The sequence below is a fragment of the Cetorhinus maximus genome, chromosome 3 (genome assembly GCF_964194155.1).
Source record: "Cetorhinus maximus chromosome 3, sCetMax3.hap1.1, whole genome shotgun sequence".
In the NCBI taxonomy this organism is placed as follows: domain Eukaryota; kingdom Metazoa; phylum Chordata; class Chondrichthyes; order Lamniformes; family Cetorhinidae; genus Cetorhinus; species Cetorhinus maximus.
Window position 1 is genome coordinate 47,104,260 of NC_135881.1, and position 25,046 is coordinate 47,129,305.

Consider the following 25,046-nt stretch of genomic DNA (forward strand, 5'->3'; position numbering starts at 1 on the left):
TGGGGTAGATACTGAGAGGTTATTTCCTCTTGTGGGAGAATCTAGGACCAGAGGGCATAATCTCAGAGTAAGGGGGCGCCCACTTAAAACAAAGATGAGGAGGAATTTCTTCTCTCAGAGGGTAGCCAACCTGTGGAATTCTTTACTGCAGAGGGCGGTAGAGGCTGGGTTGTTAAGTTTATTCAAGGCTGAGATAGACAGATTTTTAATCAGTAAGGGAATCAAGGGTTATGGGGAAAAGGCAGGAAAGTGGAGTTGAGGATTATCAGATCAGCCATGATCTCATTGAATGGCGGAGCAGACTCGATGGGCCGAATGGCCTTCTTTTGCTCCTACGTCTTATGGCCTGTACCTTCTAGGCATAGACTGAACTGTGTTCCAGCAAGAAAATGCAGGTGATACCAGTTCTTTTTATAGAAGTCTGAATCACCAACTTTGAATAGCTCAGTTAGAGAAATGGCCCTACGGAGTTAGGAAGCTGTGTTGTTATCATTTATCGAAACCAAGGAATGTAGGGAATTTGTTGGTCTCATTATAAAAACCATTCTCTGTTCATTCATGTATTTTATGTAAAATAAATTAGTTCTTGGTTTGAAATTGTTCCTCACCTTGATAATACAGTCCACATTCCATGAAGAAAGTAAAACAAATGTGGCACCTTGTGTGACATTTCATGATATGGAGCAGGGATTCTCTGTTATGCCATACGGGTTATACTATCACTTAACTAGACTTTATACACTGAAGATGCATTCCAAATCATAGAGGCCATGAGGTCTGCTCACAGAAATAATAGGCTGTACTGAACCTGCCAGTTAAGTACTTTTGAAGTGTTGGGACTGGTGTAATGAAGGAAATGCAGCAGGCAATTTGCACATGATAAGGTCTCACAAACATAAATGTGACAATGACTAGATACCATTTTAATGATGTTGGTTGAGGGCTAAATATTGGCCAGGACACCAGGAGGAACTCCTGTTCTCTTTGGTGAGAGAGTGCCATGGGATCTTTCACATCCGTCAGAGGAGGGAAATGGAACCTTCAGTTTAACATCTCTGATAAGAGCCATTTCAGTGCTGTGACAGGGGCAGAAACCTGAATGGAGGGATTCAAACATGGAGTTCCAGGAATGTTGGCATGAATTTGAGAGGCAACATCATGTTCAAGACTTTTGGCGAAGAAAGGGAAGATAGAGATTCTGTTGTAGTTCATAATTACAGGACAGTCAGGACTAGTTTTTTGAGGAGAGGGAGACAGTACCTGAGGAGAGAGAATAATATCAGCTAATGTGGGAGCCAGGAAGGGACATTGGGTAGTCAACAGTTCAGTGGGAATAGGCAGCAGGAGGTGGGTCTCATGGACAAGATGAGCTCGGAGAGGACATCTCCGCTTGGCTGCTTGGAGAGAAAGAGAATGATGCATGTTTAGGGCTAGGGCAAGGTGACCTTTATAGGAAATTTGGCCTGGAGGGGAGGTATGGCAGAAGCAGCTGATCAGATGACCTCAATCTTGAAGTCCATGAAATCCTTGCATTTGTTGTTGGAGGCAAGGATGGAGAGGACAGGGGAGAGGGGTTTAAGAATATGTTTTGCAGTAGAGAAAACAAGCTTGGAGTATTTTTGCATTCCAGGAGAATCCTGGCATAGAAAACAGTTTTAGCAGACAAGAGCAGAACCCGCTAGAGTTTAATGTGATCCAGTCAGATCTGGCAGTGAATGGCTAAATCAGTCGTCTGTCAAATTCATTAAGCCTGTGTCCCTTGGAATTCAGGGAGCGGAGATGAGGGCCATACCAAGGGGAACATCCAAGTTGATAGAGAGCAATGGATTTAAGGAGGTCTAGGGCATCAAAAGTAGAGATTGGGGCATGGCTGAGCAGATTGGTAGCTGCAGAAATGTTATGTTGAATGCACTCTACAGTCAGAGCTTTGAGTGAATATACATGCAGACTGTGTATCAGCAGATACCTCTAATTTGGTTGAAAGCAAAAGCAGACTCTCACTGTTTGAGGAGTGGAAACTCTGCAGGCAATGTATAATATGACCTACCTTACATCACACTTGATCAGAACAACTCCATCTGTCCCAATCCCCAGAGCTGCTGCTGCTTTCTTTATTGAGAAATGACTCTGTAAGCATCAACACACAGACAGTAACATCAATAGGATTCTAGTTACTACACATGACACAGAGAAGGCAGATTGTATATTTGCTAAGGGTTATTTTTATCATTCCTGTTCTCTGAAGATGTGGGTTTGTTATGGATGAGCTCCACCATGCTTTGGTATGTTCCCAAGCGGCAATTCTTTGGGTGTGACTTGAGATGTTAAGCATCAGCAGGCTATTCAACATCAGGGGGCATTGTTTCCAAATACTATCTTTACTGAGATGTTTGTTTTGTGTATCTTCACACAATTTTCTTCCCTTGGAGAAGGTGTGGAGAGTTGGAATGTTTTGCGTGCTGAACAACAACCTGTTGAACTGTGTCGTGAACACCCCTTTCATGGCCATCAAGTCCTCAAGCGGCACTTGAACTTGGGCCTCTCTATGAACTCTCTCTCACAAAGAATAGGAGAAACCAATAGTTAAAAAATATAGAAAAAAGTCTCACCAAAATTAATAAGGCTCACATTACTGGAGACTATGGCAATTGTAGATTAAAATTTTTGACTAAGGCCCATATTTTTCTCTGCATCTTAAGTTTTTTTTTAAATGTAGATGTGAGTGAGACAGGTATAAAGTGGTAATGAACTTTGTCAATGGCAGGTTTAAGTAAATAAATTTTTCACTTAAAGCTAAGCACTGCAATTGGCCTTGTTTCACAGCTGACCCTGCTATCAGATTAGTACTTTTAGAAATAAGAACTGAGTAATTTGGATTGGTCAGTTTTATTGCCGATTGCTTGCTTCTGATTTGCTGTCATCCGGCCTGTATATATCTGTGTGACTAAGCATGGTTTGGGTGTTCCAAGAAGTATTTCTTGGAAAAACTTTTCAGAATATCCATAGAAACACTGGAGTGATTATGTAAGGGACTTTATACTTCATTTCTTTAGCGTTTTCTCAAACTTTCTGCCAAGATTAGAGCAGATGATTTGGAGAGCCCCATTCAAATTCATGCCGGACTTTTAATTACTTAAAATTAATGACCCCAATTTTACTCAGTTCTGCTGGAACCCTGTTATAATTATGGTGCAAGCCCATAAGAGCATAAGAGGAAAAGGCATCAATCCAGATAAACTGAGGCCCTGCTGAGTCCAGGTATTCCCAGTTTTGCTATGCAATGGATGAAACTCTGCCCACCACAATGGCTTGGAGCTGTGAGAATGGCCACACCAGGAGTTCTTGCTTCCTCGGCTGAGAAAGGAGTTGGCAAACCCCTGGAGACTGAAAGAGATGAGACCTTTTGGTCTCCTGAAGGACTCACAGCCAGGGGAGAGTGGGGTTGGGAGGGGAGGGCAGGAGGTACGAAACGTGCATCCATAGTGTTGCTGGTACTTTTGGCATCATGAAAACCGGGCGCCCTGCTGGTAACTCTGAGCACACCACTGGGATCAGCGCTAGGAAGTAACTGGCAGACTTGATCCAGAATACAACTACTGGGACAAGTCTGCATATTGTCAGATCATAAGTATCTGAATAAGACAGTATTTTTTTCCCCCCAGGGCGATGTTAAAATGTATCATCACTATTACTTAGCATAATTCAACTGTGAATCTGAATTGATTGTGCCTTCATTAACCATGTCCCTGATCAACTGCAAGAATTTTCATGCTTAATGAACGTTGCAGCTGCCAGCATATTTCTTTGAGAATTTCTTCATTCTTTCTTCTTCTACTGGTATCAGTTGGTGCTGGAACAACTGTATGGCAGCTCAAAGGCCCCACGTATAGTATCTCCAACCAGCAGGTGCATTATAGGCCTGACATTGTTAGCTAAAGACATTTCACTAACTGCAATCCTTCATTAAAGACTTACCTCTAGCGAATCCATGAACAGCCTCCTCACTGGTACTCTCAGCAGATCAGTAGTTTTAAATTAATTCCTGCATTGATGAGCAGAGTTCCTGCTGAATATACCATGTTGTTCTGTGATAATCTATTTCTCTGAATATATGAATAAGTTTTTTGGTGGAAGAGGGCAATAGGTTAGTGATTTTATTGCTGTCTGATTCTTAATTGCTTCTTGGGACCTTTATCATTTATTAAATAAACTACTTTCTTGCTATCAAAAGAAACCAATATATTAACTTTAACATTGATTGGTGTTTATCTAGTAATGGGGCTGAATAATAAAATTAGTTTAATAAATGATTTTTTTAAATGCAGGTATTGGAACAGTGTTGTTTTAGGCTGCAGTACAATCTGAAGCAGAAAGGTAGCTGTACTGTACAATGTAGATGACAGTCTGCTAAGGGAAATGTTTATGCAGACACCAGTTTATTCCCCAAATGTTTATCAATGATTGCTTAATAGGAAACATTATTAAATGGATAGTTTTTGTGATATGGATTGTGATATGGATATGATGGTACAAGGGCCTCCAGTGTAGTATGTATTATAGATATCTATTAGGACAACAGGAACATGAAAGAGTAAAAGTCGTACGTGTTCCGATGTGAAGGCAATCAGTTTGGGAATGGCAGCCATTCCTTTCTCTTTAACTTCAGGAAACAGCTTGTAGCGTGCGATTAGCAAGGCATACATATTTGATATGGCTCCACCTGAAATAGAATATGACACACTCATCAGTTTTCATTATAAATCTGTTAAAGAATAACAATTCTTTCCTGACAAACTGACACAATAATGTATTTATTGCTTTTACAGAAAATATCAGCAGATGTTTGCCTTGGACTTGATATGATTCCTGTTTTCCATCATTTTGCTCTTTGTAACCGTGTCCTAAATGGCAAATGCTGCCTTGATAAAATGGCCCACTTTTTCTGGAGCTATCCAGATTACGTCCTGTCCTGTGTGTTGATGGCATCCTTTTTTCACTGCTTATTTTATGGGTAACAATATGAGTTGTACTAGTGCTTGGGGCATTCTCTTCTCTACACCAGTTAATTCCATGTGTCCTCTCCCCATGATTTTCTGCATTATACTTGGTCTCACTCTATGATCTGGTAACTGACTGACAGGTCACAGCTCTTGTTATACAGAATGTCGCTACTTTTCTTCACCTTTAGCTCCAAACTAATATTGACGTAAAAATAAAGAAAATGAGGGATGCTGAGTGGATCATCAAATTAAAGCAGCAATGTCAGGTTCTACCTCAATACCTACTCTCTGCCATGCTCTGGAGTGTGCCAGTCAATTGTCCATGCCTTCATTGAAGAGGCGGCCATGATTTTGAGGCCACTGCCACATTTACATTGGGCCAGCGAGCTGCTGCATATCAAACAGGAATCCAAAGGCTGCTCACAAGATCAAGGTTGGACAATATTGGGCCTCTCCGCCTGGCAGCAAGAAATGTTTGTGGTGGTTGGGTGGATTCTGATCAAGGTTGTTTTTCTTCGGATTAGGGCATTTCTGCTCCATAAAGCCCCACAAAAATAGATTCAAACTTACCTTTGGTGAGCTTTTTGGCTTTACCTTGTCTGGGTATCTCCTTCCTTTTCCATTAGCTTGACTCTGCTCTCTCAATATCTCTGACAGTGTCAAATCTGAATTTGGACTTTGACTACCAACTCCACTTAATGCTTGGGACTGTGACAATGATTTAATTAATCTTAAACGAAGACCCTGGCTCACTTTGCTTTACTGGTGGATTCGCTGATACATCCAGTTTCTTTGTGGTTTTCACTTTCTTTCTGACTTTCATTTAGGACTATAGGAGGAATTTGGACTATAGGAGGTTTCCTGACACTCTCCCTTTATCAGATTCCCAACTAGTTCCAACCTCAGCTGACAACTGATGTTCTGGAACTCTCATTTCCTTAGTAAGAGGAATCTACTGCTTGAAGCAAGCAGATACTTTGGGAGCCTGGTGGTAGGCCCCTTTTATAACAAGTGGACAAATATTGAGCTCTATGCCCAATCCCACAATTGCCAAAACTATTGAAGTTTTGTGAAGATGGTTTGCAATTTATGGGTTCCCAGGGTTTTGGTGTCAGATATTGGTCCACAGGTTACATCAGAAGAGCTTGAAATACTTCTGAGCAAGAATGGAGTCAAACACATCCTAACACCACCATATCACCCTGTAATCGAGTGGTGCTGCAGAAAGAAATGTACAGCTTGTGAAAAGGTCTTTGCAGAAGCATTGGATAGGTGACATGCTAGGCAGTAATTTCCATATTTCCCTAGGCTAGAGAATTTTCTATTCTCTTAAAGAATAATCCCCCAGTCTAACAGGTTGCTCATCTTATAGGGTTTAAACATGCTCCGAGGACATTTACTTGCTTAAGCCTAATGAAGTAGCAAAGTGAGAGAAAGGCAAGACCAAGTGGAGATGAATGATGGTACATGAGGCTTGAAGCTTATAGAGTTCAGTACTGGTCAGAAGGTCAAGGTGAAAAACCACTGAGGTAATAAGGAGAAATATGTGATTGGAGTTGTTGTAAAGAGACTAGGCACCTTTAAATATCTAGTGGAGATTGGAGAGAGACTCCATCAGTGTCATATAGATCATTTACTTGAAAGAGGGAATCTGAAAAAGGGAGAGCATGAGAAAACCTCCTATAGTCCAAATTCTTCCTACAGCCCTAAATGAAAATCAGAAAGAAAGTGAAAACCATAAAGAAACTGGATGTTTGCCAGTATCAGACAATCCACCAGTAAAACAAAGTGAGCCAGGGTCTTCGTTTAAGATTAATTAAATCAATGTCACACTCCCAATCATTAAGTGGAGTTGGTAGTCAAAGTCAAAGATTAGATTTGACACTGTCAGAGATATTGAGAGAGCAGAGTCAAGCTAATGGAAAAGGAAGGAGATACCCAGACAGGGAGAGAAAGAAACCAGATAGGTTTATAGAAAGCATGTAGGATGGAAGAAGAAAATACAATCTCCTTTTCATTAATTTTAGCCAAATAATGATATTTTTGTTAAATAAATACTGGTGTTAAGGAAAAACATTTTTATTTACATGCAAATCACTCTGGTGACTTTGGTCTTATACACATTTTAGCTGTGATGACAGTGCTGTAAAAAACAAGTATGCTACCCAGCCTGTTAAATTTCAGGTATTGTTGATATTGATTTAGTCTTATTGGTCTGGGAAATTACATACAAGTACAATTTGACATTTTAATGTGTAAGTTGTTTTTTTTAAGTGGGGTGGAAGTGTAGTATGTTGCAAAATTTGAGCATTTTATTACATTGTGTTCTCTGTTGGGAGGTATAAATAAAATTAGTTCACTAATGGCTCCCTGCAGTTGACCATATGCTATTCTTACTTGGTGCAATATAGCAAAAATGCTTTTAAAGAACAGTCATTCATTGATAACTTTTCACTTCCTTAAAAATACTTTTTTTTTACCACAGGACAATAGATGTGTCAATCATCCAGCCTTTCTGCCCTTTCAGAATTTCAATAACTGAAACTGTAGCATTTGAAACCTCTTAACCTTGTGTAAATAAATATTGTGCAAGTGACAGCAGAGATCAGTGGGCCAGAACTGTCAACCAAGCAATGTTTTCTCTGGGGTTCAGGTGTTTCAGTGGGCAAATGGATCTCTGTGCTCTCAATCACGAATGCATAATGAGGCTTGGCTGTGAATCCAGAAATCCATTAGGCTGTTGAAACACCTGAGCCCCAGGGAAAACATTGTTTGATTAATAGCTCTGGCTATCTGATCATTTCTGTCAATTGCACAGTGTTTATTTATATAAGATAAAGACCTTTTTTTTAACAATCCGACTGTCACTATAGGGTTCATTGGTTCTATACAGTGTATAGTTGGTGAATGGGCATGCAAGTGCTATAGTTTCATATTGGGGGCAAGAGATGTCATAGGGATTATTTAGGGGCACGCCTTGGCAAGGGGGAGCATGAGGAGGACCTTTTGAACTTACCTTTTAAAAGATCCCCTCATGCAGATTATGGTTCATGATTCCTCAGAGGTGTTGTGAACCACGACTCATTGAAAACCTGGTCTGACTCCATGAAAATTGCGGAGCAGTAGGACATGCCTATCTCTACAATGCAGCTGACCAGGTTTGGAGTGCAGGGTGTGGGCTTTTGACTCAAACCAGTTCATACCCTTAAAAGGCACTCCTGAAAAGTGGAAACCCTGGGAATGGAGTTTGGGATCCCAGATTTGGATCCAGGCCGGCATTTGTAAAGGGTACCCAAGACACACCCGAGACATCGTGACTTGATGAAAATCCGGGGCAAAGCCAATCTTTTATCGCATATTTTGCGCTCCAGCCAGAGCTGAATTTTATCCACTTTGTGAATACAAAGGAGTAAATCACTAACAATGGTTGAATTTTACTAGGTCACTGAGAGCAGGGCTCGGGCTGGGAAGGGGGGGCAAAAGGGGGGGTCTGCAAAATGTGGTTGGGATATGTTCGGTCAGGAATCCAACGTTGTGACTTTGGTTTCAAGTTTTACAAGCAACGGGAAGCTTGGTGGGTGAACATCTGGCAACAATGCAATGGGATATCAAGTAAGGTAGTTAAAATACCAATTAACCTGAATTTTACAGCGTTTTTCTAAGTTTAGCAGTGGCACAAGGTAGCCATGGGGCTTTAGAGCCCTGCCTTGTTAAAGGAGACAGCAAGAAGTTTATAAGCAAAAGAAGCTCTCAAGAAGGGTCATACGGACACGAAACATTAACTCTGCTTCTCTTTCCACAGATGCTGCTAGACCAGCTGAGGTTGTCCAGCATTTTCTGTTTTTGAGCAAGATGTTTAATGCTGCCTCTGCCAGACAACCATGTGGAGAGCCAACATGCAGTGGAAGGGAGGGTGGTGAGCGGGGCGTATTGCTGGGGACTGAGAGAAGGTGTATAAAGCTGCCAGGACTCACTGTGCGTGTGTGTTTCAAGTGGCACAGAGAGGCAGTGGCACTTGGTCCCAAGACACTAGCCAGGGAAAGCTGTGGGGTGGGGTGGGTAGAGTGCGTGCAGCTGGACAGAACGCAGAGGACTATAAGAGAGCCGACATGTCATAGGCCTAATTCACTCAGTCTTTGTGGCTGTGCTGCACCCAACACCCACTCCCCAAAGGAGGAGGAGCAGCAGCTCAGAGGGACGGATTTCTAGACACAAGAAGGGACACATCAGGCATGTCAGGAAAAGCAAGAGGACCAGCCTCCATGTAGGCATTGTGAAGAAAGATGCACCATTTGCCTTCTGCTTAAAGAATTGCATATTCCTGGGAGAGAGACTATCATACATTGCTCAACTGCCTGCAGATGTTCAAGTGGAAGTGTCAGCGCTAAGGCTTCCCAGCAAGGATATTACTGATCTCTGCCCGTTGGCAGGACAAGCTGGGACCCATGGAGGTTGGTGGACATAAAATGCCAGTGGCTCTGAAGATTACTATGGCTCTCAACTTCTACGCCTCCGATCATCCCAGGGACGCACTGGGGACATGGGTGGGACCCCCAGCTGCAGCTTGTCGGTGCATCAAAAGGCAACAATGTCATGTTTGAAATGGCCAGTGATGATACGTGCTGTCGAACTGACTCAAACAGTCAGGACAGGTCCATCAGCTATGGAGAAATTGCTGCATTCCCCCCGGTACAAGGTGTCATCAAGGCTCCTATTGACTAGCCAGCAGCCTTCCTCAATAGAAAAAGCTTCCGTTCCCTCAATGTCCATTGGCCTGTGGGTCAAACGCGGATCCTTCAGATGTGTTCACATTTCCCAGAAGCAGCCATGATGCCCACATATTAAGGCAGTCACTGGTGCCAGATCTTTTCCAGTCCCCTGCGCACCTTCAGGGATGGATTTTAGGGGACAAGAATATCCATTGAAGAAATGGCTACTTATGCCTGTGAGGAACCCTCACACTGCAGCAGAGTAGAGGAACAAGAGCTATCATGGTTTACCCAGGTGATCATCGAGTAGGCCATTGAGCTGCTGAAAATGGGGCTCAGGTGCCTAGATTGTTCGGGTGGACTATGCCCCAACATGGGTTTCGTGTATCCTGGTGGTCTGCTGTGCACTGCATAACCCAGCACTGCAAGGGGGAGGCCTTGAATAATGAGGACATCATCAATTGTCACTCCTCATTCAACGAGGAAGATGTGGAGAAGGCAGCTGAGCAGGCCACACAGAATGAGGAACCCGCAACAAGGGCAAATGAGAGATGCTCGAGGGATGCTCCTAATAATCTCATACATATCTGTTTCTTGTGACCTGATGCCCTCTCACTATCAGTGCAATAAAGACTCAGCTTTATACAGACCTGCTCCTTCACCCTGTGTTCCATCACCCAGTGCCCTGGTTCACAGCGCACACTGACAAAACTGAGGAGCTGACCAGAAGCAGCTTACTCCAATACCAGCAGCGTATTGAGGGAACAAGGCTCTAGATGAGATCTAACAAGGCAGCAGGAATTGAAAGAGTGACCAATAGCAGTGATTCAAACATTTATTGAGCTGGATAACATAATAAAGCCTGCACATGTAGAAAATCTAAAACCGCACAAATTCCAACCGCAAGTAGGTGCTCTTCTTAATTCTCTTACGTGTGTTCCCACGAGGTGCCACCTCTACATTTGCAGCTGAGGTAGAGATGGGTTGCTGATCGAGCTGCCTTGTGGCTTGGGTTGAACTTTGGCTGCCGACCTCTGGCTGCCTGAGGCACAGGTGCAGGAGCCTCCTCTGTCACCGCAGCTACTGGAGCTGGTGTCACTGACAGAGAATGATGAGCCACTGTCCACACTCAGAGTGTCCTGGAAGGAGCCCCAGATGTGTAAGGTAGCCATTCCTCCTCCCTTGTAAGGCCTATCTCCCTGCTCACCTGAGAAGGATGAGGACCTAGTGGAGGCTCCAGGCACCTTGTTGCCCCTCTCGCTTTGCCCCTGCTCCCTTGAGCTCATGGTCAAGGCAATGGCATACAGGTCCATGCGCATCTCTGGCATCCACTGAGTGGTCTGTTGCACGTGGCTCTCCAGTTGCAAACCTCTCAGTGGGGGAAGTCTGAGAGATGGCAGCACTCATGGCCTGAATGAACTCCTCTATTGTCTGCACATGGGTGTGCATAGCCTCAGGCATCTCTGCCAGATGTTCCCTTACCTCATGCTGCAGGTGCTGTGTTTCCCACAACTCCAGAGGCCCACCATCAGTCTGGGGCTTAACATGAGCCTGGCCTCCCACAGTCTTCTGAGTGTCACTGGCCTTGGTTGTCACATCCTGTCAGTTGCATGGGCACGTCTGTGATGAGCGCATAGTCATCAACATGATAGTACAGTCTGTGCAGTTGTGGGGGAATGATGTGATGGTGCATCCTCTGATGTTCCCTCCTTCTCCACAGGAGGAGGGATGGCCTGCTGGCTCCTGTTCTCATGATGCCCTCTGGCCCCTGTTCTCATGATGCCCTCTGGCCCTGGCTTGACCCTGACCTGCATGAGAGAATTAAACATGCAAGATTTAAGGGCTTCCCATCCCTTACCTGATGTGGAAGTCCTTGTGTTCACAGTGGTGGACAAATATACACTATGTCTCATGTACAGGCCAGATGCACCCTTGTGCCTCTGGACTCATTCATTCACTCTCCTGTGATGACAATCCTGTTGTGCCATCAGCAATTGCTTGGATGCCTTGAGTCCCAACCCTTACCAGAGTCTCCTCCTCTGCTCGGTCAGTATATGCAGGTCTGGATGCCTCCACTGGTCTTAGAACCATAGCACCATAGAAAAGTTATGGCACAGATAAAGGCCATTCAGCCAATCGTGTCTGCACTGCCTGAAAAAATAACAGCCACACTTTCAAACCCCGCCTTTCAGCACCCGGCCTGTAGCCTTGCAGGTTTCAGCACTTTAGGTGCAGACCCAGGAACCTTTTTCTTTACTGTTGTGGAGCCATTTCTCCTGCAAGCAGAAGGGGGAACATGGTTAGTTTCCCCACGAAGACTAACACGACACCTATATCGGTGGCAGCCCTTTGATTCGTGTTGGGGCCTCACAAAAGCCCCCTCCATATGTCCACTCTCCAGGGGCCTTGTGGTAGTCAGCAAAGACAGATGGGAGCCCCTCCCTGAGATGCAGCCATGCACCTGACTGGATATGCTGCTGCTTTATCCCCTTAGCACTGACTGGGTGGTCACTCCCACAGCATCAAGCACACCCTCTCCTGCTGCCAAATGGCAGCCCCAAAGAAGAAAGCGCTTTGGAGAACTTAACTTGGTGGGGCGAAGGGGGTTAGTAACCCGTTTGTAACACTGCCCCCACATTTGGGTGGGTGGGGTGTGGACTGACTCCACAGCCGCTGACCTCCTCTGCAATCTCTGTCTGGGCTTGCTTGGGGAGGTGGCCGCTCTCTTCTTCCTATCCCAGGAAAAGAGGACCTTCTCACTGCAACCTAGAGGAAAACCTGTAGGGCGTCATTGCTAACCTGTGGGACCACCCGGGTGCCTTCCTTTTGTTGTGGTCACCACATTCAGCTCCTTGGCTGTCTTGAGGCCAGTCAGGCAGGTATTCCTTTAACCCAAGCAGTAAAACATGCAGGCTGGCAGCCTTTTAAACATGGCGCTAATACCTGCTTTAAGCCGTCTGATGTCGCCACTCATTTTCTATCTCACCATGTTAATTAGACAGGCCCCATGCCTTCCCTGCGATAACTGGACAGTCACTGCATGATCGCGATTGGCTGGCCGCTGGACGCTCGAGCTGAAGTGAAACCTGGTCCCGATGCCGCCATTGGGAGCTGCTGCCCTCTTATAAAATTCAGCCCCATGTCATTAACCTTCTCACTCTCCTTGACCTGATTTCAGATGGATCAGTCTAAAAAAAGTCTCAGTCTTATTTAGAAATGGCAATAACAGTGCCAATATCTTTAGGGTACAGATTGCAATCATAAGGAATTCTCTCAATTGAATTCCAGGCAGCTATAGTGAAACAGAAAAGATTTCCTTCTGAAAAGTAACAAACCGGTTGTTGCATTGCCACTTTATCACCTCCTCCATGTACCAGAGCCCTGCTATTCTCTCATCAACTATACCACAGGGACTGCAGCGGTTCAAGAAGGTAGCTCACCATCACCTTCTCAAGGGCAATTAGGGATGGGCAATAAATGCTGGCCTAGCCAATGGCACCCTCATCCCATGAATGAATAAAAAAAAAAACTGGATGTGGTGAATAACTGATTTAGGTCCTAGACAAGCAACACTGGTAAAATATGATGGGCAGGATTTTACCCTTGGCAGGGGTGCTTGATGGGGATGGGTGGGGGCCGTCGGGATCGCTGCCCTCGATCGGCTCCGCACCACGATTTCACACGGGCGAGCCAATCTGAGCGTTGCCTGTGCAGGTGGGGGGAGGAGGGAGAGCCGGGCCTTGCGCATAGTTTGCGCATGTGCGAGAAAGAGTGCTTCAACCTCCTTGAGGCATGGAGCTGCCTCAGGGAGATTGAAGCACTGTGTAAAAAAAAAATGAAGAGAATAAAAACTAATAAAACATGTCCCCTCAGGTGACTCTGTCATATGAGCTGGGACATGTTTTTAATTCAAAAATAATGTTTTTATTTAATGTTTGGATGAGGTTTTGTAAGAAACGTAAAGGCTGCTTGGCCTTTTCGCCTGCCTTTCAACTGTAAGGTTGGACGGGCAGCGTAAATTTGAATTTAATTAGATTCTTGATGGCCTTAATAGGCCTTTTAATCATTGCGCATCATTTTACGCTTGGTCGTGTCAGGCGCGTGCCTGCACGCTGAATGTAATTTTCTGCCCAATGGGGAAAATGTTAACTCATTCAAAATCCATCAATTGCACAGAGTTTAAATTAGGTTCAATGATATAGATTCGAGACAGCCTCTCCTGGCACCTGCTCCCCAACAAGATGGAGCAGTCTACTTTTATCACGTGGTGAATCTAACAGCCAGACTGAAATCTAGAAAGACATGTTCCTAGGGGTGTTTGAACAACTTGTGATTTGGCTTCAAATTAACCTTAATGAAATGGAACCGAACAGTGAAAGCAACTGGACCATTGTAAAAGTTTCTTCATAAAATGGTTAAGCGTCATTGAACCTGATTACATAAAATTTTCTTTGAATTGTTTAGCTATTTTAATGACTAATTTACTGGTTTTTGCATTTGGATGGGACAGTTGGGAATATTTATATTAGTCAGTTAAATTAAAGTTTGAAGTGATGAAGCAAGCACTAATGCACATACAGCATGTTTAAGAAAATGAAATTGAGGAAGTTTTTTTCTTTCTAAATAACAAGCCCCGATGCCACAAAGAGTTTGCAATGATCTTGAAAATATGGGTGAAGTCTCAGTAAGAAGAATTTCTTTTAAATCTCCCAAAAAAAGATGGTTTTAAAATACCAGATATAGTGGCTTTGGGTCATACTGCATCTAAAACTTTGGGCATAACTTTACCCCCATACAGAACAGGTACAAAATGCAGGGGACTCTTGTTCTCTATTTCTTTGTGTGGTGCTGTGGCTAGTGTTAATGAGTTAATCTAACTCCATTTAAGTGGATGTAATTTGGGGGCAGCACAAATGATTGAATTTCAAGTGGAATAAGAACCTGACGTAAACCCAGTGAAAATCACTTTCAGATTTATTTCCTTAGAAATACCTAACATATCGGCTCTTATGCCAATACTGCAGCAAAAGTTCTGAAGAAATTCTAGGCCTGAACATTTAGTTGTTGAGAAATGTTTCACCAAATTTTGCTATGTTCAATAAAAGCAAAATACTGTGAACGCTGGAGATCTGAAATAAAAACAGAAAATGCTGGAAAAACACAACATGTCTGGCAGCACCTGGAGAAAGAAACAGAGTTAATGCTTCGAGTCCAGTATGAGTCTTCTCCAGAACTCCAAAAGTTCTGCAGAAGAGTCATATTGGACTTGAAACATTGGGCTGAGTTTTCTGGCTGACACACGGGTGGCAGAGACCACACATCAGCGCTTAAAATGTCACGCAGCGTCCTGATGTCAGTGCGCGGCATCGCGATGTTTAGGTCGGCGGGCGCGTGATGCAGCGCGACGCGTGCCCGCCATTAATTAAAGGCCTTGTTAAAGTCCTTAACTTGGCAATTGATGATGATTTTGAGGAGCCCGTGCGAACTTCGGCTCGGCGCACGGGCCCAATGGGCAGGCGGGTAAGTGATTTTTTAACAAACCTCATACACTGGCGGCATAAGGTTTAATTTCGGCTTTAAAAAATTTTAATAAAGTTTTTGTGGACTTTATTAACATGTCCCATCTCGTGTGACATTTTCACATGAGGGGGACATGTTAATGATTTTTTAATTTTTCTATTTTTCAACTTCCACAACCTTTCAGCGATCCTCCTGAGGCAGCACTTAGCCTCAGGGAGATGTGCGCTCTTTCGTGCACATGTGCGAAAGAGCATACTCTCGCAGTTGGGGAATCCCCCCCCGCCAGCACAGGAAGCGCATAGCGCTTCCCGTCGGGCGTCACGCTGGGCGGGCCTTAATTGGCCCACCCACGTAAAATGGCGGTGGGGCCCGTTTCGGCGGCGGTGATCGGCTGCCCGCCCGTCCGTCAAAGGCAAAATTCAGCCCATTAACTCTGTCTCCCCACAAATGCTGCCAGACCTGCAGAGTTTTTCCAGTATTTTTGTTTTTATTTACTATGCTCAAACTAGTTAATAAGACTTGAACGGTCTCCAAGCAGAACGTAAGCTTCTCTCATCTGTCTGGAGACAGTGGACAATATTCTAGAAGATCCAGTCCTGATTTCGCTCTATTTTATTTTGTGCTATAGTTTGGAAGGGACTGCTTGTATAAAAGTAAAGCCGTTTCCTCTTTGCAACATGACTAGCGACACACAATTCCATGGATATTATTCTTAATTCAACTCCACCAAAGAACACAAAATCCCAGAGGAACCTTTAAGAATCATGTACCAGGTGAGAATATTCCATCGCCACATCCTCCTGGCCAGCCAATCATTTCTCTCATTTTCTTCAGTGTGATGTATTCCAACAGGACAAACACTGGTGCGATCTCATATGTAAACCTGAAGATAATTCATAATATATATAAAATTAAATATTAGCATGGAGCACATTAATTTCTAGTTGATAAATAAAGACAGTTTAAGGACAACAACAATTAACACCAATGTACTTTGCCAAAGTCTAAGACACTTTGCAGAGGGCAGGCTGGATGAGAGGAATTTACCAGGCACTAAACAGGAAGTGGGATTAGGGGAAACGACTGAAGACACAGTCAGAGATTTTTCTTGAGGATGCTTTTGAAGGTGGAGAGAGAATGATACAAGAAACAAGGAGAATTCCAGAATGTAAGGGGGATTCAGTGATGGTAATGCCATTGAACATCAAGGGGCGATGGTTGGATTCTCTCTTGTTGGACATGATCATTGCCTGACACTTGTGTGGTGCAAATGTTAATAGCCACTTGCCAGCCCAAGCCTGAATATTGTCCAGGTCTTGATGAATTTGGACATGGACCGCTTCAGTATCTGAGGAGTCACAAATGGTGCTGAACATTGTGCAATCATCAGCAAACATCCCCACTTCTGACTTTATGATGGAAGGAAGGTCATTGATGAAGCAGCTGAAGATGGTTGGGCCGAGGAACTCCTGCAGTGATGTCCTGGCGCTGATATGACTGACCTCCAACAACCACAACCATCTTCCTTTGTGCTAGGTATAACTCCAGCCAGCGGAGAGTTTTCCCCCTGTTCCCATTGACTCCGGTTTTGCTAGGGCTCCTTGATGCCACACTTTGTCAAATGCGGCCTTGATGTCAAGGGCAGTCACTCTCACCTCACTTCTTCGGCTAGTGGGAGCTGTTTCCCGCTTCTCGGCAGAGTCTTGTATTTTTGTGCCCTTTTCGGCTGGGGTCTCCTGCCCGATGTGGAGGACAGCACTATTCTGTGCATCCTGTATTGCTTTTGAATCTCTTACTGTGCTTTCCATGGCCAGTGCTATCTCTAGCGCCTTCTTGAAATCCAAATTCACTTTGGACAATAATCTCTTCTGAATAGAGTCCTCATTCACACCACACACTAAAAGATCTCTGAGCATGTCATTGAAAGTTGTACCGAGCTCACAATGTTCCGTTAGCTGCTTCAAGTTTGCCACGTGGCACACAATTGTCTCACCTGGGGCTCTATTTCGCAAATTAATCCTGAACCTCTGCATCATGACTGAGGGCTTTGGTTGAAAATGACCCTTCATAAGGTCCACCAATTCATCGAAATTCTTCAAATCTGGGGCACTGGGTGCTGTCAAACTTCAAATCAAACTGTTGGTTTTCCTCGCACAAGTACTTAAGAGGATCATTCACCTCTTCTCTTCCCCTGTAATCTCTTTCGCTTGAAAAAAGAACATGACGCCTTCTATGTAATGAGACCAATCATCTGTGGCTGGTTCAAAAGGATCAATTCTCCCAAATTGCGGCATTTTGAGAGGGGATAACTGCCTCGATTCTAATGGAGCTTGCTACTTACAATCACTGGGAGAGGTACAGTTCCGAGTTCTTTCTAACTTGATTTCTTCTGTTCAATCTTGTTTTATCCACGTCGCCAGTTGTTGTAAGGGTGGCCTAGTTGCTACTATTGATAGAGTTGATTAGCAGACACTTCTTGGGTGGAAACATTTATAAGTTTATGTAAAATGTACTCAGCAGCAACTACACATGTGCTTTCAACTCCAACTCTATCTCTACACTAATACAAAAGCAAAATACTGCTGAAACCTAAAGTGCTAAATCGGATCCAGAGTGGGATCTTAATGATAATGCTATAGCTAAAGTGACTTGGAATGAATTCCATTAACTCTTTGCATCGGATGCTAAAGACAATTTAATTTTATGGTTCTTAAAATGTTTTAATTGTGGTTAAATGTCTCCTTGTAGAGTTAATTCATTCAGTAAAATGTGTCATGTTGATTTAATTTTAATTATTGGTGTTATGTTTCTTTTTCACATTTCAAAATTGCGTCCACCTGCAGGAACGCCAGCAGTTCACATTTTATACGCGGTGTATAAGTTGATCCCCATTTTTGGAAGGATTTTGAGGCTTCAAAGACAGACTTATATGCTGCGATCTATGGTAGCTCCTGTGCACCCTTATCGTTTAATAAAAGAAGCTTCAGGTAAGGAAGAGAAGTAATAAATGGTAAAGACTGTGAAAAACGTGCATTGAATGTAGTTGCCACATTTTTAATCACGGAGGTTGAATTTGAATTCTTATTGCTAAAAGCATTGCGTTGCATGTATTCAGGGAACAAAATGCTCCCTGGTGCTGGTTCAATTCTTTTTCGAAAGCAGCTGAACCTGAACCAACATGACACAGCACAGAGCTGACAAGATGAATTTGTAAATACAGAAATTGGCAACATTTTTGACTTTGTCAATAGTGTAAAACTGGACCGTATCAGATCAACTGCCCATTATACATCTCTCCCGATTTCCGAAATCAGAAATTTTCAGAAATGGGATTGGGAGGAAGGTGATGGGGATGGAGGGTTCGTGAACCAGAGTGGGCCAAACGTGGACCAAAAATGGTCATTGGAACTACTGTGGAGCTGGGATGACTAACTGTTCAGATGAGGGAGCCTTCAGTAATGGAGAATATTTTGTGTGTCATTAACATAGCAACACAAATAGGAACTAAATTTCAGCAGCTCAATATTAGAGGGAAATAATCTCGGACATTTCATTGTTGTAAAAGGTATTAAGAAAAAAAAAAACCTTGTTTAAATAGCTATTTCAGCCACAAGGGAGATCAATGTGTCTTTCCAAGGTCATTGCACATAAAAGAAACTTGGAATTGAATTCTATTAGTAGACAATGCAGAGAAATCGACATTCAATTTGTATAAATTCAGACGGAAAAACCACAGGTGAAAAACACACCATTCTACTGAATTGAGACTTATCTCTATTGTCAAGAGTACTTAAAGAGTGAGCAAGTCATGGACAGTTTCAGAAGTGCTGATATTGCTGGCAATAATATAATCCATTTACTATTTCTTTCAACTGAAATCGTAATCACTTCATTTAATCACCCATGTGTCTGACAAGTGGAAACCCATCACTCGGTTTTAAATGTCTCCAAGAAGTTATTGAGAAATCCATACAGGGAGATTTTTGTTTGCCTGATGCAGACTCTTCCCTTAGGGTGACTGTCTGCTTACCCAAGTGCAAAGAGCTTATGCACTGTGCCATGAAAACACTCTCTCCAGTTTTCACAATTATAGGGCTTCATTGTTAAGGTCCACACATGAAGAATGGACATTGGTTGAAGTATCAGAGGGAAATCCACCACCTGGAACTATCCCCCAAAACCAGTCAGTGTGTTCATGACAAGAGGGAATCTTTTTTTAAATTTGTGTATCTCAGATCAATACTTAACAATGTTAGTAGGCTATTTCCCTGTAAGACTGTAAAATGTGGAGACCACATAAATAGGCATAATAAATGACAGCTTTTAGGAAACACTGGTGAAATGTCCTAATACATTCATGTTCTATGTCACCTTAAAATTGGGAGAAAAGCAGCAACAGGTTTTTACAGTTTTGCATTGTCTTATTAATTTACATAACTTTTATGTCCAATGGCCCAAGTAAACTATGGGCACAATTTCTAGCATGGTGGGCAGGTGCGCGCCCAACCCGCTCGAGTGTTAAATAAAGCGCGTTGACGTCAGCCGAGCATGCCGATGTCAATGCGCACTCTCATGATATTTTGCTAGGCGGGTGTGCGATGGAGACGGAGGCGCACTCACAAATAATTAAGTAGCCCTTGAGACACCAATTGTCTCAGAGTTTACGTAGCCCATGCGATTTTTAGGCCGTCGCACAGGCAAAATGGGCAGGCCACAATTTGCAAAACTTCATCCACGGGCAGGATAAGAGGGGTCAGTGGCCGTGTCAAAGTGATTAGTGAGGAGTTTAGGATATCACTTGCTGCATGTTGTTTCTGTGAACAGGACAGCTTCACTTCATTTCAGAGCTGCATCCAGATATTTTAGAGGCTTCAGTTCAGGACTTAGATGATGAGTCGAGTAGTGAGCCCGAGGTCGAGCACGGTGAGGAGGACGCTGAGGGCATGGACACTGAACTGGGTAACCTCCTGGGAGGCAGGGACACCTGGAACACTTTGATCCAACGCTCCTTCAGCTAGCCTACCAAATAAGAACCCCCACCACATGCCAGGGCTGCAGGCTCCATACTCGATCTCTGGCAGGACCTTGGTCAACAACATACATTATGTGCCTTTGCAATAAAGTTTCAGGAGACACACATCCATCATAACATCACGGCCTACCCTGCACCTACAGAACAAATGAAGCATACAGAGGCCAACTGAACAAAATAACATCTCATTTACTTGTGAATGTGAAACATTTCAGAAATTAACATTAACTGATGTCTTCCATCACACCATTAAAAAATGTTTAAAAAAATGGGGGAACCAAATATCACCTGTGAAAAGGCTGTGTTGTGCTTAAGGTGCTTTAAGTGTTTGCTTGCGGGTGCTACGTCTAGGTGCTCCTCCCTCGCTGGCACTGGCATTAGAGGCAGCCTGCTCACTCTGCTGTCCTGTTGGCCTTGGTGACCTCGGCGGGCATCCTCTGGCCCATGGAGCCTGTGCTGGCCCTGCCTAGGAGGGGGCGGCCAGTGCCACAGCTGGCATCTCCCCAGTCGCCACAGCCCCATCAGATGCCACAGTCACTGGCAGAGGGATGGAGGAGCTGCTGCTGTCATCTGGAGTACCCTGAGAGGAGCCCGCAGAGACGACAGGCAGCTCATGCGCCAACGTGAGGTCACTTTGGACCTCCCTGCTCACCATTGATGGATGGGCACCTAGCTGGGATACTGGGTGCTCAATCCATCTCCCACACTGGCACTGACCAGCTCAGGTCATTGCCGGTGTGATGGCTTGCAAATCCAAGCGCATCCCCAGGAATCCCTGATTGAGTCCCTGGAGGAGCCTCTCCATGAGAGTCACCACTCTCTCCATGGAGGAGGCATTGCACTTGGCCATGAGGGTCAATTCAGTGCTTATGCTCTGCAGGGACTCTTCCACAACGGACACCATGGCACAGATTCCCTCATGTACCTCCGCCAGGTCCTCCCACACACCCTGCTGGACATCCAGCATCTGCTGCCTCGGGACGACTCCAGAGGCACATCACAGCCATCGACTGAGCATCACCCTGGTCCCCAGCTGTTCTCCGACTGCCAATGCCCTGGGCACTCTCTGCCTCTGCCTGCACCTCAAGCAAGTGTGAAGTGCCCGCATCACTGTGCCCCGATAGACTACATGGCAAAGTTATGCCCACTGAGGTGCTGGTGTCTGCGCTGGTGCCTGCTTGGCAGAGAGGGTGTGACACAGGTGCGTGGTGAGCATGATGGTCCTCAGGGGTCAGGGGTGGGCCTTCAGGATCCTCACGGTGACCGGCTGCTGGTGAGCCTAAAAGGGAGAAGAAGGACATGTCATTAGTTTAAGTCATGAAACTGTCACTGTGCATGCCTGGCACCCTGATGAGACACAGATATGCATCATGGTGCCCTTATCTTTCAATTATCAATGGGAATTCCAGGTTCGAGGGTCACATCAATATAGAGACTACACTGGAATAGTTGCAATGACCGACATTCTCACCTCAGTGCACTGCACTCTTACCTTCCTCTGGCACCCCAACCTCACCATGGCTGCTTGACCGAGGTGCATGGCGCCTCTCCAGCTCCAGGGCCTCCTGCTCATAACGCGAGAGGATGAGGAGGTGTGGGGGTCCGCCGCCAGTCCGCGACCTCTCTGTATTGTTATGGGATGTTTTCTTCTGAAAGGGCAGAGGAGCATTGATTAGCCCACTCTCTACCTGCAGACCACTGCAGCCTGGCCAATCCCACCTGAGGAACACCTCGCAGGGCTCAGCCGATTCGTGACCTTGGAGCCACAAGGCACTCAGTCCAAGCAGCCAGGACTCACCCCCTTGGCCAACTCCTGTCTCATTGACATTTGCCACTCACACTCTACCACCAGGGGATGGCCAGCTCTTAACTGTTCTGCAAAGTGACCCATGCCAACACGGTACTCACCCTTCCCGATTGCATATCATTGAAGCGCTTCTGGCACTGCAGCCATGTGCACATCACCACATCATGGCTGCTGACCCTGGATGCCACCTCCTCCCAGGCCTTTTTGGTGAGGTGTGGTGGTGCGGGGGGGGGCCTCCTCTTCCTGTCTCTGGGGACAAGGGTTTCTCTTCTGGCTGCCACCTCCTCCAGGAGGGCAGTGAGGCACTCATCCGAGAAATGAAGGGCCGACTGCCCTGCCTGCCTGCCCTCCCACCTGCCGTGTCCACCTGCAGCAGCCCCCATTAACCAGACTTTAGCGTCCTTCTGTGGCAGCCTTCCAGGGGCTTCCAAGGCCGAATTTGAATCGGCCACCGGGTCGCCATTGGACCCAGTGGACATGATGCCCCCACCCGTTCCTTCGCACTCATTCCCAAGCTACATATCCTTAATTGGCCCGCCCATGCAAAATGGCGGAGCGCTGCTGATCGTGGGCGGTGGTTGACTTCCTGACTGCTGCTGCCCACTCCCACCGATCCCGCACGCCAAGGGCAAAATCCTGTCCTATGAATAGAATACTCCCTTAGCAAACAAAATGACTGAAAATGCACATAGAAGCCACCTGTGGTTGAAATAATTCTCCGTTAATAAATTTGATTGTTACTAATTAGTGAACAGTGTTCACTTGCATTAGATGCATGTCCACACAAAATATGCCTGTGTATCAAAAGCCCATAAGAGTCCAACAATGTCCCTTTTTATTGTGTGCCTGCGAACCATTTCCGTAAAGGTAATGGTGCTCGTCCTCTCAAGGCAATGTGAAATTCAGTGCACTGACACTAATACTGAAACAACTGCAAAATGTTTATAAGTGCTTAGGAGCGATTTTCTGTGCATGGTCCTTTCTTGATAGGAGGAAGTTTGTATTGTCCAGTAATGTGAAAAATGCTGCCAGAGCTAGTCCATGGTCAGAATAAAATGGGGTGCTCAGCCTGACAGTTAGTCTCTTTGTAGCCAATGATACTTTGCCTTCAATGCATGAGAAGAAATCACCTACAGAGTTAGGGATCGACACAGCCAGCGACATCAGCTTTACTCCAGCATGGACAGTGCAACTCGGCATGGTCCTGGGTAATGAAGTAGAGAAAATGAGCATCATAAAAGCCGGGAAACATCTGGGAAGCAGCGAGCAGAATATAATTAGGTTCAATGTAAGAAGAGAAAAAAAAATTATAGCAAGTCGAGAAGGGTCTTTGTCCAGAATGATTGAAGGAAAAGATGCAAGTGGAATTGTAGATCAGCAATAGGGAATATTTAAATGGGAGATAAAGAGGCTATAAAGCATGTGTAATGCAGTAAGGGAGAGTGTTGAAATTAGGATTTCACAGGTGAACAGAGACACTAGACCAAATTTAAAGGAAATTAGTAAAATAAAAGAATGTCTGAACAAAAAGAAAATCTAAATCTACTTAGTGTGGAATTGTCCCAGATTTGCACAAAGTGTGGTCGCGGGCGGGATAAAGAACGTTTTACCCGTTGGCTGCAATGGTGGCTTGTCGCACTGTATCGTCCCATTCTGGGCGCGACCCGCCTCATTAATTATGCATTCATGATGAACACCGGCGAGCGGGCTCGGATTTGCCTGCCACGCTGTGACCTTAGTGCTTGGGCGCCATATTTAAAGTGCACCAGAGTGCAGCCTACTTCATGTCTTTAGACAAGGACTGCTCCAGGCGACAGATGGCCCTGACAGCAAAGAAGACGACAGCCCCCGAATTTAGTGACGTCTCTCTGGGGCATCTGCTGGCCGCAGTGGGAAGCTGCAGCAATGTCCTCTACTCCTGCTCTGGCTGCAGGGGGTCCACCAGAGTCACCAATCCGGCCTGAGAGGCGATGGCAGTTGCGGTCAGCGCCACTGGAGCACAGAGGAGGTCGGCCATCTGGTGCAGGAAGAGGATGCATGCTTTAATGCGTTCCATCAGAGTAAGTCAACCACATCATCACTCTCAGCTCACACATGCACAAACCCATCACACATCCACAGGGATAGAAACGTCGAAAAATAGAAGCAGGAGTAGGTAATTTGGCCCTTCAAGCCTGCTCCGCCATTCAATATGATCATGGCTGATACTCTAATTCAACACCATATTCCTGCTCCCTCTCCATACCCCTGATGCGTACAACTCAGAAACCATACACCTCAAGGGACAACACCACTAACTCTCACACAAGCCCTCACATCCCCATCAGGCTCATAACCTCTGGAGCTCACGTCCTCATTCCGTCCATGGCTCCGCCCACCACACAAACATTCCACACAGTGTCATGTGTCCTGCTCACACACTCTCCATCTGTTTTCATGCAGGACAAGCTGGCTGAAAGCAGCAGGGAGAGGTCCCAGATCGGGGGGGTGGGGTGGCCCACATTAGACCCCTCACGCACTTTGAGGAGTGTGCCATCACGCTGATTGGTGAGGACATGGACAGTGCCTGTGGTGACGGTGAGGGTCCTGCTGCCCATCATCCCTCTCACCACGCAATTGTGAGTGCTCTCTCTCCTGCTTTTGACTCTTCTGCCTTAATTGTCTCTACCTTGGTTCATATAGACCTCTGCCGAGTGACCGACACCTTCAGCCAGCCAATCCCTCAGCTCCATCTAGGTCCTCACCTCCAGCCAAGATGTCACCTCCTCCATTGAAGAGCTGGAAACAAGCAGTCTAGAAGACCCGTCACTTGCCCTCACCCTCCAACGGTGCAGAGGCACAGACCTTGGTGGAACCTAGATCTAGAAGTAAGCTTGGGTTCACAATCTGGTGGTCACCGCACAGACACGTGTCCACAGCAGGAGGAGGCAGGTTCAGCTGAGCTCCCCGGCAGTAGGAGCACTGCTGTGGAAGAGGCA

The 25,046-nt window shown here is 45.2% G+C and overlaps 1 protein-coding gene across 1 annotated transcript in view; it reads right to left on the reverse strand.

Annotated features, from left to right (window-relative positions):
- LOC144678194 (glutamate decarboxylase 2-like) overlaps window positions 1–25,046 on the reverse strand; it is a 180,912-nt gene that overhangs the window by 62,937 nt on the left and 92,929 nt on the right. Inside the window, exons 6-8 of the mRNA XM_078538068.1 lie at window positions 16,000–16,112; window positions 4,605–4,720; window positions 2,048–2,127 (exon numbers count right to left, since the gene is read on the reverse strand). Of these exons, the coding sequence (XP_078394194.1) occupies window positions 2,048–2,127; window positions 4,605–4,720; window positions 16,000–16,112 (309 nt within the window). The remainder of the gene's footprint in view (window positions 1–2,047; window positions 2,128–4,604; window positions 4,721–15,999; window positions 16,113–25,046) is intronic.